This window comes from Chelonia mydas, chromosome 10 (genome assembly GCF_015237465.2).
Source record: "Chelonia mydas isolate rCheMyd1 chromosome 10, rCheMyd1.pri.v2, whole genome shotgun sequence".
NCBI lineage: Eukaryota > Metazoa > Chordata > Testudines > Cheloniidae > Chelonia > Chelonia mydas.
This window is the reverse complement of record NC_051250.2, coordinates 16,412,681-16,430,327: the sequence shown is the minus strand read 5'-3', so window position 1 is coordinate 16,430,327 and position 17,647 is coordinate 16,412,681. Positions and strand designations below refer to the sequence as shown.

Genomic DNA, 17,647 nt, shown 5'->3' with positions numbered 1-17,647 from the left:
AGCAGTTTCTCATTGGAGTCTGTTTTTGAAGCTTTTCTGTTGCAAAATTGCCACCCTTAAATCTTTTACTGAGTGGCCAGAGAGGTTGAAGTGTTCTCCTACCGGTTTTTGAATGTTGTGATTCCTGATATCAGATTTGTGTCCATTTATTCATTTCATAGAATCATAGAATATCAGGGTTGGAAGGGACCTCAGGAGGTCATCTAGTCCAACCCCCTGCTCAAAGCAGGGCCAATCCCCAATCAAATCATCCCAGCCAGGGCTTTGTCAAGCCTGACCTTAAAAACTTCCAAGGAAGGAGATTCTACCACCTCCCTAGGTAACGCATTCCAGTGTTTCACCACCCTCCTAGTGAAAAAGTTTTTCCTAATATCCAACCTAAACCTCCCCCACTGCAACTTGAGACCATTACTCCTTGTCTTGTCCTCTTCTACCACTGAGAATAGTCTAGAACCATCCTCTCTGGAACCACCTCTCAGGTAGTTGAAAGCAGCTATCAAATCCCCCCTCATTCTTCTCTTCTGCAGACTAAACAACCCCAGTTCCCTCAGCCTCTCCTCATAAGTCATGTGTTCCAGACCCCTAATCATTTTTGTTGCCCTTCGCTGGAGACTCTCCAGTTTTTCCACATCCTTCTTGTAGTGTGGGGCCCAAAACTGGACACAGTACTCCAGATGAGGCCTCACCAATGTCAAATAGAGGGGAACGATCACGTCCCTCGATCTGCTCGCTATGCCCCTACTTATACATCCCAAAATGCCATTGGCCTTCTTGGCAACAAGGGCACACTGCTGACTCATATCCAGCTTCTCGTCCACTGTAACCCCTAGGTCCTTTTCCGCAGAACTGCTGCCTAGCCATTCGGTCCCTAGTCTGTAGCTGTGCATTGGGTTCTTCCGTCCTAAGTGCAGGACCCTGCACTTATCCTTATTGAACCTCATCAGGTTTCTTTTGGCCCAATCCTCCAATTTGTCTAGGTCCCTCTGTATCCTATCCCTGCCCTCCAGCGTATCTACCACTCCTCCCAGTTTAGTATCATCCGCAAATTTGCTGAGTGTGCAATCCACACCATCCTCCAGATCATTTATGAAGATATTGAACAAAACCGGCCCCAGGACCGACCCCTGGGGCACTCCACTTGACACCGGCTGCCAACTAGACATGGAGCCATTGATCACTACCCGTTGAGCCCGACAATCTAGCCAGCTTTCTACCCACCTTATAGGGCATTCATCCAGCCCATACTTCCTTAACTTGCTGACAAGAATACTGTGGGAGACCGTGTCAAAAGCTTTGCTAAAGTCAAGAAACAATACATCCACTGCTTTCCCTTCATCCACAGAACCCGTAATCTCATCATAAAAGGCGATTAGATTAGTCAGGCATGACCTTCCCTTGGTGAATCCATGCTGACTGTTCCTGATCACTTTCCTCTCATGTAAGTGCTTCAGGATTGATTCTTTGAGGACCTGCTCCATGATTTTTCCAGGGACTGAGGTGAGGCTGACTGGCCTGTAGTTCCCAGGATCCTCCTTCTTCCCTTTTTTAAAGATTGGCACTACATTAGCCTTTTTCCAGTCATCCGGGACTTCCCCCGTTCGCCACGAGTTTTCAAAGATAATGGCCAAGGGCTCTGCAATCACAGCCGCCAATTCCTTCAGCACTCTCGGATGCAACTCGTCCGGCCCCATGGACTTGTGCACGTCCAGCTTTTCTAAATAGTCCCTAACCATTTGCGTAGAGACTGTCTGGTTTGGCCAATGTACATGGCAGAGGGGCATTGCTGGCACATGATGGCATATATCACATTGGTAGATGTGCAGGTGAACGAGCCTCTGATGGCGGGGCTAATGTGATTAGGTCCTATGCTGGTGTCACTTGAATAAATATGTGGACAGAGTTGGCATTGGGCTTTGTTGCAAGGATAGGTTCCTGGGTTAGTGTTTTTGTTGTGTGGTGTGTGGCTGCTGGTGAGTATTTGCTTCAGTTTGGGGGGCTGTCTGTAAGCGAGCACTGGTCTGTCTCCCAAGATCTGTGAGAGTGAGGGATCATTTTTCAGGATAGGTTATAGATCCTTGATGATGCACTGGAGAAGTTTTAGGTGGGGGCTGAAGGTGACAGCTAGTGGAGTTCTGTTATTTTCTTTGTTGGGCCTGTCCTGTAGTAAATGACTTCTGGGTACTCTTCTGGCTCTGTCAATCTGTTTTTTCACTTCAGCAGGTGGGTATTGTACTTTTAAGAATGCTTGATAGAGATCTTATAGGTGTTTGTCTCTGTCTGCGGGATTTGAGCAAATGCGGTTGTATCTTAGAGGTTGGCTGTAGACAATGGATCGTGTGGTGCGTCCTGGATGGAAGCTGGAGGCATGTAGGTAAGTCTAGCAGTCAGTAGGTTTCTGGTATAGGGTGGTGTTTATGTAACATTGCTTATTAGCACTGTAGTGTCCAGGAAATGGACCACCTGTGTGGATTGGTCTAGGCTGAGGTTGATGGTGGGATGAAAATTGTTGAAATCATGGTGGAATTCCTCAAGGGCTTCTTTTCCATGGGTCCAGATGATGAAGATGTCATCAATGTAGCGCAAATAGAGTAGGGGCGTTAGGGGACGAGAGCTAAGGAAGCGTTGTTCTAAGTCTGCCATAAAAATGTTAGCATACTGTGGGGCCATGTGGGTACCCATAGCAGTGCCACTGACTTGAAGGTATATATGGTCCCCTAATGTGAAATAGTTGTGGGTGAGGACAAAGTCAAAGGTCAGCCACCAGGTTTGCCGTGACATTATCGGGGATACTGTTTCTGACGGCTTGTAATCCATCTTTGTGTGGAATGTTGGTGTAGAGGGCTTCTGCATCCATAGTGGCCAGGAGGGTGTTTTCTGGAAGATCACCAATGAATTGTAGTTTCCTCAGGAAGTCAGTGGTGTCTCGAAGATAGCTGGGAGTGCTGGTAGCGTAGGGCCTGAGGAGAGAGTCCACATAGCCAGACAATCCTGCTGTCAGGGTGCCAATGCCTGAGATGATGGGGAGTCCAGGATTCCCCAGGTTTATGGATCTTGGGAAGCAGATAGAATACCCCTGGGCATGTGTCTGCACAGATCTGTTCCTGATGGTGTAGTTTCTTTTGGTAATCCTCAGTGGGATCAGACGATAATGTCCTGTAGAATGTGGAGTTAGAGAGCGGCCTAGCAGCCTCTTGTTCATATTCCAACTTATTCATGATGACGACAGCACCTCCTTTGTCAGCCTTTTTGATTTTGATGTCAGAGTTGTTCCTGAGCCTGTTGATGGCGTTGTGTTCAGCACGGCTGAGGTTATGGGGCAAGTGATGCTGCTTTTATAACATGTCTGGCAGGTTGTTTTTGTGGAGACAAATTATTATACATGTGTTGCAAGCAGTGTGTTCCAAACAACATCTTTCCAAGACGGCCTCCGCATATTCTCATTGTTGGGAAACATACTCTCAGCACTATCTATCTTTCCCAGCATTGTGACTGTACAGATCCAATGCCACTGAACTACATTTAATGTTACCAGGAAGCTGTCTTTGCAATATCTTTTCACCTAGTTTACCTGGGGCCTGGATACTGACCCAAAACCTCGTGGCTGAGATTAATCAGTCAGGAGAAAATAAAGTGGCTATCTGTGTAGTTCAGCAGTCCATCCACCATTTGGTGGGGGGGATGTAAATCTGGTAGTAAAATCAGAAGTGCGTAATTAGAAATATCCGTAAGATTGCTAGAACTCAGTTTCTCAGATTTCTGTAAAAATGATCATGAATACAAGGACACTAAATCCTCCTGCACTAAAGTTTATACATCTGTGCAAAATACCAATATAGCTGAACCAGTGCAAATCCCTAGACTAGACATACTTGCACCATTGCAAATCACTTTTTACAGTGTTACAAGCATAACTACCCTAGGGGTTAGTACTGGAGCAGTTTCATTGGAATAGTTATATCAGTTCAAAGCCCCCAGCTGCTCATTAAGTGAGCACCATACATTCTGTACTCTGAATGAGGCACAGGTCCTGTGGAAAACCATAGTATGAGATCATGTAATTAAAAATTGTATCATAATGCACATGCACAGTGGGCCAAATTTAAGTTGCGTGGTGTGACAGGGTTCGACTCAACACCGTGGTGCCTCCTGCTGGCCATCCTAGGAATTAGCTCGGGGTTGCCAAGGCGCCCTCCTCAGGTGATGTCTCACCTGTTGTCACTCCTGTCTCTGCGTCCAGGACCCTCGTCACTCCCCAGACTGTATCATCCTCTTCTGGACACAGCTCTCCGTCTGTCCCCCACTCGGTTCTTTCTCCAACTACTTGCTTCAGTGACAATCTGCAGTCCAGGTTCTAGCCAATCCCCTCAGTGGCCTGGAGGGGTAACGAGGGGAGCCCAGGCCCACCCACTACTCCGGGCCCCGACCGAGGGACCCTATAGCTGGCAGCCATGTACTGCTCCTCCTCCAACTCTGCCATCTCCTCGCCTGGGCCACTCCTGCGCAGCCCCAGCACCTCCTCTGCCCTTGTGTCAGGGCCTCAGTTTGGCAGCCATCAGCCTGGAGCCTTCTCTTACTCTGCTGACCCTGTCCAACGCTGCTTTCTCCATGGTGCACTAGCCCTCTAAGCAGCCACTTCTCCTCCCTCAAACTCCAGGGAGGGACCGCCTCCGCTTTGCTCAGCAACCCCTTCTTATATGGGCCAGCCTGGCCCTGATTGGCTAATCCAATAAACCTTCCCCTAATTGGCTGGCCCTACAAGCCTTTTCCTTATTTGCTGCCTCCTGCGCAGCCTCCCCAGTGTGGCTTTAACCCCTTACATAACAGTGAGGGGCAGCCAGAACGGAGAGTCACAAAATATAGCAAAAGTCCCTAATGCCGTTCAGTAAATTGGGAGACACCAAGACGAAGGGGAAAATTCAGAAGGTGTAAGATGTAGCCCCACTTTTTTTTCTTCAGGTCTGACATTTAAACAATAATGGGAATTTGGCTACTGAATATGTAATAGGAGCAGAAGAATTATGAGTATGGGCTCAAATATAAGATATGAGACCACGCATTTTGAAAATGCTAGGGAATGTTAGTCAGCAAGTTGTCTTAACTCCTGGGCTAAAACCATAATATCAGCTGTGTGCTGTAGTATTTTTCCAGCAAGAGAAAGATAAGGAATGGTTGAGACTTGTGTTGAGACCCAGGGTTTTGTGGGAATTTTAGCTGCCCAACTTTTTGTGAATCTCAAGCAGGAATGGATTCCTGTTCATTTACTGAATGTTTCTGACAAACCGAAAAAGAGAAAATCACAGTTGCTAAATGTGAACTAGTAAAAGCTGGTACAGAGGAAAACTTTAAGGGAGAAAGAGGTGAAAGCGAGCTCCCAGAGTTTCTGTTGGAGTTGTTCCAGTGCAGCAATATACATTTAAATAAAGAGCAGCAGAAAAGTCTAATTTGGGGGGGCGGAGGTTAGGAATCAAGGGTTGTTCTCATGCTGTCAAAGATATAGGTTATACTACACTGGTTCAGCACAAGATTGACACCGGGGGAAATCAACCCATTAAACAGACCCCATACCATGTACCAGTTGTGAAGAGAGAAGAGGTTCTTTAGGCCATTGTGGAAATGTTTCAGGAAGGAATAAATGAACTTTCAAACAGTCCTTACCCATATTTTTGATTAAGAAAAAAGATGGCGGAACAAGATTATATGGGACTGTAGGAAATTAAATGAAGTTACTCTAAAGGATTGTTATCTGTCACCACAAAAAATGATACCCTGGATGCTGTAGCAGGTTTAATCTGGTTTTCCACATTGGATCGTAACAGTGGGTATTAGCAAGTGGAAGTGGATCTAAGAGAGAGGGAAAAGACTGCTTCTTGAGTATTTGTCCACATGGATCCCACTCTAGCTGCACATGAGCCCCATGCACACAAAATCTGTTGGCAAGCAGTGTCCATTGTGACATGGCATTCATGCAGTCTTGCACCCGCCCACACACACACGTATTTCCCCCCTTCCCCAAAGTGCATAAAGGACAGAAGGGACCCAACCACCTCTCAGTTCCTTCTTACTATCTGTGGCAGTGGGACAGAATTTAGCAGTGGGGTCTGCCTACTGCACCATAGTTCTCAACTGTCAGCGTAGGATTAGTGTTAGATTAACACAGAACTAGTTTAGAGTGAGTTATTTCTTGTTACTCCTTTTTCCTAGCCTGTTGGCACAAAAGGTTTTATGGTGGTGGTGTGTGAATGGGTGTACAAACCCCAGACTAAGCAACTAGCTGTTCAGGAATTACTTTGGGCCCAGCCAGCCACACCCAACCACATCTGCAGCAAATGTTCCATTTGGTAGAGGAATTAAAAGACAGAAACAGCTAATTTGGGGGCAGACCTGGAAGAGAGCAGACCTGCAACCCATGGCTCCTGCAGTGGAGAACAGAGGGAAGGCCAATATCTCTAATCTAACTGCCCCAAAGGGCCCTCCTGAGGGAAGGGAGGACCAACCCCAGAAACAGTCAGAGAGGGAAGAATTCCCCTATCCCCCACAGATGAACCTTGGACATTGGTAATCCCTTTTTATCTTTCTTGATTTGGACTATCTCAGGAGGGGAAAGCCTTGGACTGAGCTGGCCCCCAGGTTGGGGTAGGGGCAGAGATAGGAAGTGGCCTTAAGCCGCCTCAGTAGCCAGACTGCTGGTAGCCCCAAAGGGCCCTGGGTCAGAGCCTGGTGGAGTGGGAGGGCCCGGGCTCCCCTACCAAACCCCTGCCAGTCATGGGTCACAGCCCTGACCACTAGGCCACGCTTCCCAACCAACCCCCGAGTGAGGACCATTACATGGTGTTTTGACTTTGGGGGGGGGGCCGGGCGGGGCGGGTGTTTTGTTTTTGTTTAAAGATAGCATTACTACTGAGGCATTAGCCTCATGTGTGAGACAGTGTCCAGGGTTTAAGTCCTGCCCTTCATGTAAAGCAGCAATGCCCTGAAATAATGGGCATTGTAAATGCTTTTTTTGCCTTAGAGAAGGCCACATTCTGGACAAGTGCCCCATCTGCAGATCAAAACATGCTCAAAAGCTAAGGTGCTTGACAAACATTTTACTCAGAGCATTCAGTGAAGAGTGTATCTGATTTGGAGAACTGTGGGTTGAAAGATGTGGCTAGTGTTTGCAACTGCGTTTGGCTAGTGCTCTGTTTAATCGGGGATGTTAACCTTAGTACTCTAGGTCTCTTCCGTTACCAAAAGACCTTACATTTTCTAAAGGTAGTGATGGTGCAGCACAGGCCTGTGTGGGTCAGTCAGTTGCTCTAGCTATATGTGGGAGAGAAGAGCAGACATCTAAGACCATGACTGAGCACCTACCACCATCCCCAGTATAGTCTAAGAGGAAGTCAAAGAATTATCATACATCTGACCTGCACCTCAGTTGTACTCTCTAACAAGAGGTGCATTTTTCAGCCCTGGCACTGTACCATTTGAGCTCTGTTGCCAACCCTCCTACATCAGTACTAACTACAGTGGTTCTGTCAGTTCCAGAAACCTTGGTACCACATAGAGAAATGAGATCTACATTAATCCCCATAGTATTAGTGCCTCCAATATCGCCTCCTTCAGTGCAATCGACCTCTGCTCTGGCTACATTTGCAACATCTGGTTTTAACTATTGCACTGGAAGCTAACCTTCTAAACATGACACCATTACCAACATCTACAAAGCCTCTGTCAGTACCTAGGATACTGATAGGGAAGATTTAACTTCGTCCAGCCTCATCAGCACCCAATATCTATATCTCAGGGAGAATTGTCTAGAACCTCCCAAAGTTCTACAGAGATCAGGTTTATTCTTTGGAATCTTTTTCATTAGCTTATAGCAGAAGTCCTTCTTTCATGGCAGATACTGCCTGAGTAAATCCATGAGCGGGAATCAGAAAAGGTCACATCAGGATGTTGTTCTTCTTGCTGTGAGAGACATGGATCAGGCAAAATGCAGACTCCCTGGATTCCTCCACCATGATCTCATATGCCATATCCTTATGGTCACAGAATCATAGAATATCAGGGTTGGAAGGGACCTCAGGAGGCCATCCAGTCCAACCCCCTGCTCAAAGAAGGACCGATCCCCACCTAAATCATCCCAGCCAGGGCTTTGTCAAGCCTGACCTTAAAAACTTCTAAGGAAGGGGATTCCACCACCTCCCTAGGTAACACATTCCAGTGTTTCACCACCCTCCTAGTGAAAAAGTTTTTCCTAATATGGTATGCTGTCTTGGTCTTATTGGGTACCTTGAAATCCTCAACCTCATTATTTAGGACCATATTTTTTGAGCACGCCCTCCACATCTCATCCAGGAATAGATGGCCTCCCCTACAGTTGAGCCTCCCTAGTCAATGCAACAACCTCAATAGCATGGTATTTGTGATCCCAAACAGGATGTACAGAGTACTGATCATCATCCTCATCATCTGGAGGAACATGTGACCCCTTCTGCATCTTTGGCAATTCCTTTGTCCTCCCCAGATGAAGCAGTTAATCATAGAATCATAGAATTTCAGAGTTGGAAGGGACCTCTGGAGGTCATCTAGTCCAACCCCCTGCCCAGAGCAGGACCAATCCCAACTAAATCATCCCAACCAGGGCTTTGTCAAGCCTGACCTTAAAAACTTCTAAGGAAGGGGATTCCACCACCTCCCTAGGTAACGCATTCCAGTGTTTCACCACCCTCCTAGTGAAAAAGTTTTTCCTAATATCCAACCTAAATCTCCTCCACTGCAACTTGAGACCATTACTCCTTGTCCTGTCATCTGCTATCACTGAGAATAGTCTAGATCCATCCTCTTTGGATCCACCTTTCAGGTAGTCAAAAGCAGCTATCAAATCCCCCCTCATTCTTCTCTTCCGTAGACTAAACAATCCCAGTTCCCTCAGCCTCTCCTCATAAGTCATGTGTTCCAGACCCCTAATCATTTTTGTTGCCCTTCGCTGGACTCTCTCCAATTTCTCCACCTCCTTCTTGTAGTGTGGGGCCCAAAACTGGACACAGTACTCCAGATGAGGCCTCACCAATGTCAAATAGAGGGGAACGATCACGTCCCTCGATCTGCTGGCAATGCCCCTACTTATACACCCCAAAATGCCATTGGCCCTCTTGGCAACAAGGGCACACTGTTGACTCATATCCAGCTTCTCGTCCACTGTCACCCCTAGGTCCTTCTCTGCAGAACTGCTGCCTAGCCATTTGGTCCCTAGTCTGTAGCGGTGCATTAGATTCTTCCGTCCTAAGTGGAGGACTCTGCATTACCATCCTAAGCATCCTTCATTACCAGCTAAAACTGACGATTTTATGACACTCCTGTTAATACATCCCAGTATGATATTATCCTCTTTCTCAGCTGCATCACATTGTTGACTCTCGTTCAGCTTGTGATCCACTATAACCCCCAGAACCTTTTCAGCAGTATTATCATCGAGCCAGTTACTCTCCATCTTATAGTTGTGCATTTGATTTTTTTCTTCCTATGTGAAGTATTTTTTCACTTGTCTTTATTGAATTTCATCTTGTTGAATTCAGACCAATTCTCCAATTTGTCAAGGTCATTTTGGATTTGAATCCTATCCTCCTAAATGCTTGCAACCCCTCCGAGCTTGCAGTGTTTCTACTAGGCCGTCTGAGTGCCAAGGGTTGTTTACCAGCATATGAGAAGGGCACACTAATTTTGTTTAGTTTTCCCGTATTTTATAAGCTTCCTTGTCATTGTCTGTTAGCCTCCTGGTTACAGCACGGGGCTGAGGATAGAGGTAGGGCATTTTCAGTGAGAGGACATCAGCTCTGGAACTTCTGTTGGGCTGCCAGAAACTAATTTTTTAAATTGTGTTTTACACTCTGATGACACTGTAAAGCTTATTTTCCAAAGTGGGTTTTTTTGGGGGGTGGTTGTTTGTTTGAGGGGGAAAGGTTGGTTGATTGGTTTGATATGGGGTTTTTTGGGGGGTGAAGGAAGGTGTTGTCTCCTTGGTGAATATGTATCCAAATCTCTTTGTTATTTTCATGTTACCTGAAGTCATTGTATGCTGATGGAAAAATAAGGTAAAATATTTGTTTTCAATTGTGTAGCATTGCTGCCACAGAGAGCAGTATTCCTAGTTGTATGATCCTAAATAACTTCTCTGGACTGACCTTGTGAGATTCTAAATACTCTGAGCATCCTTGAACTTCATTGAAGTTACGAATACTCTTGCAGGAGTACCTTGCAGCACTGGCCCCAAATAAATAACTTTTTTTTTAAAAGTATAATGCCTCATTGTGTGGCCTGCTCAGAAAGCTTTCATCCTGTATAGAACATCCAGTCCAAAGAGGTTGTCTGGTAGATTTTTATCTGAAAAAGTAGTATTTATTTGAAATTGTGATGCCTAATCTGTGCAGGTTTAAATATCCTTCTGTGTTCTGCCTCTTAGGCTTACAGAACCAAATTCAGCCCTGATGTAAGCAGGTGAAACTCCATAGACTTTTAGTTTTCTTACATTTATGGATTTAAGTCAGACATATAATGTCATTAACTACAGTCTGTGTATTTCTTCACTAATAAACTCAATGGAAAGAATGTCATGTTTATGTAAATTACAACATACATGTTGCTTTAAACAGTGGAGTGTTTTCTCATCCTTTCAGAAAGCAATGATGCAGTTTGAATGGCATGATGGGACGGTGAAAAATGTTCACGTGGACCCACCAATATTATATGACTATCAGGTGAGTTATTAATATTTGTCTAGTTGGTCCTACAATTCAGTACTACATGCACACCTAGTGATTCCATCTCAGTGATTATCCTGCACTGAGATGAGGCCAGCAACAGAGAGGATTCACAGGCACAGTTGGTTACAAGACGAGATGCTTACAGCTGTCATTGAGTGTATCTGCAGCATACAGGACCCAGTAACCTGGCTGGATATATGAACAGATTCATCTAACAATGAAGAATTCTAAACAAGAGGAACAGGTCTGTCAGGAGCACTGCTGGACTAGTGCCAAACATGCTTTGTTGTCCAGCAGCAAGTTATTGTGAACACATAGTAATTATTCCATCCTATTCTGGTGTTCTGTGTATCTTATAAATACACATACTGTACAGTATTAAAACCAGCAACACCCAAACGCACCCTAATACAATCCTCTCCTATAATTTCATGCCTTAATTACAAGTATATCCCCATTCTATTCAGTCTGAGAAGTAAACAAGACCAATAAAGCAGAATGCCTAGCAGTCATTGGTCAGACAAAAAAATAAACTAGGGCATACATTGGACATTTTAGCAAGCAAAGCACTCACAAGCTCAGATAACTGCTGTGTGATATTGTAGCAGTCTATGGCAATAAGACAGAGCACCCTGCTACCATAGCAGTCCCAGACAGCTCATGTTCAGAAAGAAGAGGCAGGCAAAGAATTCTGAGGTCAAGAATTTGATTCCAGGGCTTCATAAAGCATAGATTAAACAGGAAATTTTGCCCTGCAAAACAGTGTATTGTATAAAGAGCTTCCTCAGTGAAGTGGATCTACCACTTCATCACCAATGAAATGGATCTACCGGGGTTTTCCAACTGAGCAACAGATGATGCACAACACCTGGGGGAGAGGAGACTGAGGGCAGTGGTGAAAAACTAATAATACCAGATCAGTGTAGGACACTGAGGGCAATCTGTGGCAGCTTGGAAGCAGAAAGTGACAGAAACATGACTGTCTATATCAAGGGGAAATTTGCAGGAATAAAAAGCAGATGATGTGAGTCATGATGCCACATGGGTCCAGATTTAGAACACCATATCACTGCTTATTTCTACAACATGGGCTCTGTTCTGAATATGTTTCCACAGCATCCAGCACTGCTGGAATATTTTTGTTTCAGGTGTACTGCTGTTACACCTAAAGAGAAGCAGTATTGTCAGGTGATAGGATAGTAGACAGTCAGGAGACATAGGCAAAATTCAAAATATAGTCTGATTTGCCATGTGACCTGAAAATTACTTACCCTTTCTGTGCCTCAGTTTCTCCATCAATGAATCAGGGTAATTCTTACCTACCATTGTAAAGCAATATGAGATCAATGGATGAAAAGTTCTGTATAAGTGCTAAGTGTTAATAATCATCAAAGGGCCATCATAGAAATGTTCACTTTATAGTCCTCACTAGCTCTGCATATCATATTTGTGAGTCGCATTTTAGCCTCAACAGGTTTGGGTGATCATTCCCACAATAGCCTTTCCATTTGTTTGGATGAAATGTAATTTAGCTAGCATAAATGCTAGGGCTCACCTCTGAGCAATGTAGCCAGACCTGTTAGAGTAGAAAACAGGGAACTCTTGCCTCTTGACTTTACCCATGATTTTTGCCCTTCCATAGATGCAGTGGTTTGCCTTATATGTGCAATTCAGGGTACTGTGTAATTCAGGTTTTAGAATGCCCTAAGGTCTTATCTACACTAGAAACTTTGAACAGGAAAAGTTTTGCCAGCATAGTGCAATTATTTCAGCAGAGTGCATTTACATTTCATTGTTTGTGCTGATCCCTCATGTCCATACAGTATCAAGTTAGACCAGCAAAAGGTATGTTGTACTGTGGATAAGCATTCCAGTGTCCTCCATGCTGCCTTCAGAAACACTACCTTATGGGAAATTGTCACTGTGCATTATGAGGCAGCTGCTGTATATTGTGGGATACCTCATTCCTCTCAGGAAATTTTGGGAATTTGGGTTAAATGCACACAATTCGTTTTGTTCCGCCACATAATCTACTGCTCTCGTGCACCATTTTCAAACTCATAACAGCATGGATGCGGCACAGAGAAGAAACTTTGTTGTATTTGTAAGGCTGCACTACTCAGACTCAGCTGAAGATGAGTGGACAGTGAATGTAGTGGCTATACTATTACAGCCGTTCATACAACTGCAAAGGGTGCTCCCGTTCACAATTGGAATGTCATGTGAACCTAGGTCAATCAGCACTGGGGTCCAGAACTTTGAGATGCAGAACTCCACATCCCTGCAGTTATGTGCTAAGCTCACCCGAGTCCTACAGCACAGAAACACCAAGACGAGAGTTGCCCTTGCAAGGCAGAAATGAATGGCAATCACCATATGGAAACTTGCAACCCTGGATGCTGTCAGTCAGTGCGGAAGCAGTTTGGCATTGGAAAATCAACAGGCAGTTATCACTGAGGTATGCAAGGCAATAAAGCATGTCCTCCAGTAAGGCAGGGCAACATGCAGGAAATAATAGATGGATTCAACAACACGGGCTTCCTTAACTGCTGAGACAGTAGACTACGCATGTCCCCATTCTGTGCCCTCCCAACCACCAGCCTCCAAGTAAATAAAATGGGTGTTTCTTGATCGTTATGTAGTTTGGTGGATCACCAAGGATTGATGTACAGACAACACAAAGTTGGCTGGTCTGGAAAAGTCCATACCACCTAGATTTTTAGAAATACATGACTTTTTGACAAGCTGAAAGCTGGGACACTTTTTCCAGACATCCAGTTGACATTAACAGAGTTGCTATGCCAATTGTGATTCTCAGTGACTCTACCTTCCCTTTGCTTCCCTGGCTTATGAAGCCAAACACCAGCAATTTGGACAGAAATAAGGGAAGGTTTTATTATCACCTGTGCAGCTACAGAATGAATGTGAGTGTGTCTTTGGAAGACTGAAGGGAAGGTATTTCATTGCAAGGCTAAAATTCAGCAAGGAAAATTTTCCTACAGTTATTGCTGTGTGCTGTGGATTGCATAACATCTGTGAGACCAAGGGTGAGACCCTAATGCTAGGGTGGATGAAGTGAGGTGGACAGACAGGTCGTCGGCTACATTCAAACAGCTTGAAAGTAAGCCAGTTAAAGTGCCACCATTAGCACTGTGTGGATGAAGAAAGCTTAGGAGTATCCTCTGACAGTGGGTAGTAGCCTGACATTGTCTCATGGAATATGTACACTGACTGAGCCTGTCTTTAGATAATATCCATGAATATGACTTGTATTAGAAATTTTAATGAGGATTGCATAAGGGCAATTCTTTTAGTAGTGCACATTAATTACTAGCTTTAATATCTTATTGAATTTTTTTATTGGGGTATAGAAACCTTTATGGTTATATGAAGTACTTTCTACCACCTCAGACAGCTCTGTAGTGCCAAAAAAACACAATAAATGTGTGCAGTAACTGTCAACAACCTTGAACTCTGTGTAAAACACAGTAAGACATGCCTCACAAAAAGAGAAAAGAGCTTACTTACAACTTTGAATTTACTAACCACATACCATAAACTATTTACAGTGAAATTTAACATGCAGACTGGATGTCATGCATCACAGATTGCAGTATGTCTAGTCAAAACATTTCTTTTTGTTCCCTATGCTGTTTGTCTATTGGAATTGAGTGTAATGGGAACTACTGCAAGAAACGTGGGTGATTCAGGGTGGAGAGGTGTATGATCCTTATCAGCAGCCAGTATTATTCATTCTTTAGAGTGGGTGGAACTGCTGCAATGTTATCCTTGATATATTCACTGATCAACAGTGGTGTCTGCTGCTTCAGTAGCAGCAGCGTATCTCTGTGCCTCTGTCCTTCCATGTCTCCTCCAGCAGATTTCATACCACTCCCTAGCATTCCTCACATTTGTCTTGATCTCCTGAATAATTTCTGTAAATGTGTCCTCCTTTTTGTGTGAGGGGGTGTTTGGCTCTGATAGTTACCAGATGTTCTGCAGGTGTTGGTGAGGTTCCCCAATAAAGGTCACTGACAAACAGATTAAACAAACAGCAGTTGTTAGGTTTGAGGATTTAGCATTCTATGGTAGATAACTACACCAGCTACTCAGATTTTCCTGTCTTGGGCACTATACATTTGTGGTTAGCCCCAGAATTATATGTGGATTGTAAGCATTTTAGACCATACAGGATGGTGGGGGGTACTTAACCAGGTCACTTAAATAGGGAGGGGGCAGGACATGAAATACGTACAAGAATATTATAGTAAAGACTGCTGAATGAATTTCAGCAGTTGTGAATCTTTGAGGATTTATCCATCAGATGGATAGCAAAGTGGCAGAGAAAGGAGGTGTGTAAGAGGCCCAGAGGCTGCCTGGGAATGTATGCAGCCACGTTGTTTTTCCCAGTGATCCACTCACAGAAGTAGTGCCAGAGCGGCAAGGGAATATGCCATACCATGGTGGTCCAACCAAGGCAACTCGGCCTGACAATAACTGGGAAAAGATTAAATACCTCTTGTTAATACGATTTTCTGTAAAATTGTGGCAGCATCCCAAATCTGTGTGGGTAAAGGTTAACCAGCTATTCTGCCAGCAGCCCAAGGAACTGTAACTGCCAGTTGGGGGCATGCAAGTTCTGGCATGTCAAGTGCAAAAGCATAATAAGGCAAACCAAAAGAGAATTTGAAGAGCATCTAGCAAAAGACTCAAAAGCTAATAGCAAAAAAAAATTTAAGTACATCAGAAGGAGAAAGTACCAAAAAATCAGTGGGGGCACTGGATGATCAAGGTGGCAAAGGTGCACTTGAAGAAGACAAGGCTGTTGTGGAGAAGCTAAATGAATTCTTTGCATCAGTCTTCACTACAGAGGACGTAAGTGAGATTCACACACTTGAGACATTCTTTTTAGAAGACAAATCTGAGGAACTGTTCAAGATTGAGCTGTCAGTAGAGGAGGATTTGGAACAAATGGATAAACTAAACAGTAATAAGTCACCAGGACCAGCTGGTAATCACCCAAGAGTTGTGAATGAGCTCAGATATGAAATTGCATAACTACTGTATGTGGTATGTAACCTATCACTTAAATCAGTCTCTGTACCAGATGACTGGCAGATAGCTAAAGTGACGCCAATTTTTTAAAAAAGCTCCAGAGGCAATCCTGGCAATTACAGGCTCATAAGCCTGACTTCAGTACCAGGCAGACTAGTAGAAACTGTAGTAAATAGCAGAATCATCAGACACACAGATGAACAGGATATGTTGGAGAAGATTCAACAGAGCTTTTGAAAAGGGAAATCATGCATTAGCAATCTATTAGAATTCTCTGAGAGGGTCAACAAATGTGTGGATCCAGTGGATATAGTGTACTTGAACTTTCAGAAAGCCCTCACTAAATGTTCTTAAGCAATTTATTCCAGTGCTTAACCACTCTGACAGTTAGGAATTTTTTCCTAATGTCCAACCTAAACTGCCCTTGCCTCAATTTAAGTCCATTGCTTCTTGTCCTATCCTCAGAGGTTAAGAAGAACAATTTTTCTCCCTCCTCCTTGTAATAACCTTTTATGTACTTGAAAACTGTTATAATGTCCCCTCTCAGTCTTCTTTTCTCCAGACTAAACAAGCCCAAATTTTTCAGTCTTCCCTCATAGGTCATGTTTTCCAGACCTTTAATCATTTGTGTTGCTCTTCTCTGGACTTTCTTCAATTTATCCACATCTTTCCTGAAATGTAGCACCCAGAACTGGGCACAATACTCCAGTTGAGGCCTAATCAGTGCGGAGTAGAGCGGAAGAATTACTTCTTATATCCTACTTACAATACTCCAGCTAATTCTCCCTCTTACTGGGATGGCACATGTGTTGGGCACTTGCACAGTTTTCTGGGATTCTGGTTGTATATAAAACGGCTCCTGGCTATTGCTCAGCTCACTGTCATCATCATCATCACATTCCTGGCAATGCCAAGCACCTTTTCGTCATCCCACTGTGCGGGGAGGGATTCCTGGGCACTGTGGGATGCTGAAGTGTCTGCAGTCCATTTTAGAGGTGAAGGTAGGCAACCTTGCTTGATATAGCATCAAGCTGTGCATAAAGGAGCAGGGCTTGCGGGAAGCTCCAGACCTCCTCTTGTGCTCCTTGACCTTTTGGTAGACCCGCCTCCCTTCCTTTTCTTTAGACTTGCATTGGGTCTCATCTCTGGTTTTCTCCCTGGATTTGAATCACTTTTGAAAGGTTGGCATATATATCTTTCTTCCTATAATAATGCCATAGTTGTGCCAGAACATGCTCCTTTCCCCACAGCCCTAGAAATTCAAAGACCTTTACCCTGCTCCCACCCCGCCAACCTCTAGACTACACAGCAGCTTTAGAATGGATTGGAACCATGCTTGTAGTGCTGTGAGAAAAGTAACAGGAAAAGATGTGACCACAAACAATGGGCTGGTTATTGAACTGGGAGGCATGCTTCTGGCCACTGGGACCCCATAGTAGCAGAGTTCAAAATCTTTTACTAGACAGCTCGCTGCTGAAGGGAATGGCGAATTGTGGGAATGTTGCTGGAAGACTTCTTATACCCATACAGATACATGTTTGTCCAGATTGTTACTGTATCAATGGAGACATACCAACAGTAGGCTTATGTGGCAGTTCAATGACAAGACAGAACACAGCTTTTAGCAAGCAAGCGGCTGGTCTCTGCTAACAGGCTTCTGCCTGTCAGCTTTCCACCTTCCCCCTTTATTCTCTCTCTCCCCCCGCGCATTACATTCTCCAATAGATAAAAGGAATACACTGGCTTTGTTTAACATTCTTATTTACCAATTTCTATCTACCACATTCCTTGCTCTCGGGCCTTGAGCCCAGTCCTGAGAGGCTTCCCACGGTTCATGTCATCTTGGCGAG

At 44.4% G+C, this 17,647-nt stretch overlaps 1 protein-coding gene across 3 annotated transcripts in view; it reads left to right on the top strand.

Moving 5' to 3' along the window:
• VWA3A (von Willebrand factor A domain containing 3A) overlaps positions 1–17,647 on the top strand; it is a 75,185-nt gene that overhangs the window by 19,825 nt on the left and 37,713 nt on the right. For all 3 annotated transcript variants that reach the window (XM_043523674.1, XM_037911388.2, XM_043523675.1), the window contains exon 15: positions 10,656–10,736. In XM_043523674.1, the coding sequence (XP_043379609.1) occupies positions 10,656–10,736 (81 nt within the window). The remainder of the gene's footprint in view (positions 1–10,655; positions 10,737–17,647) is intronic.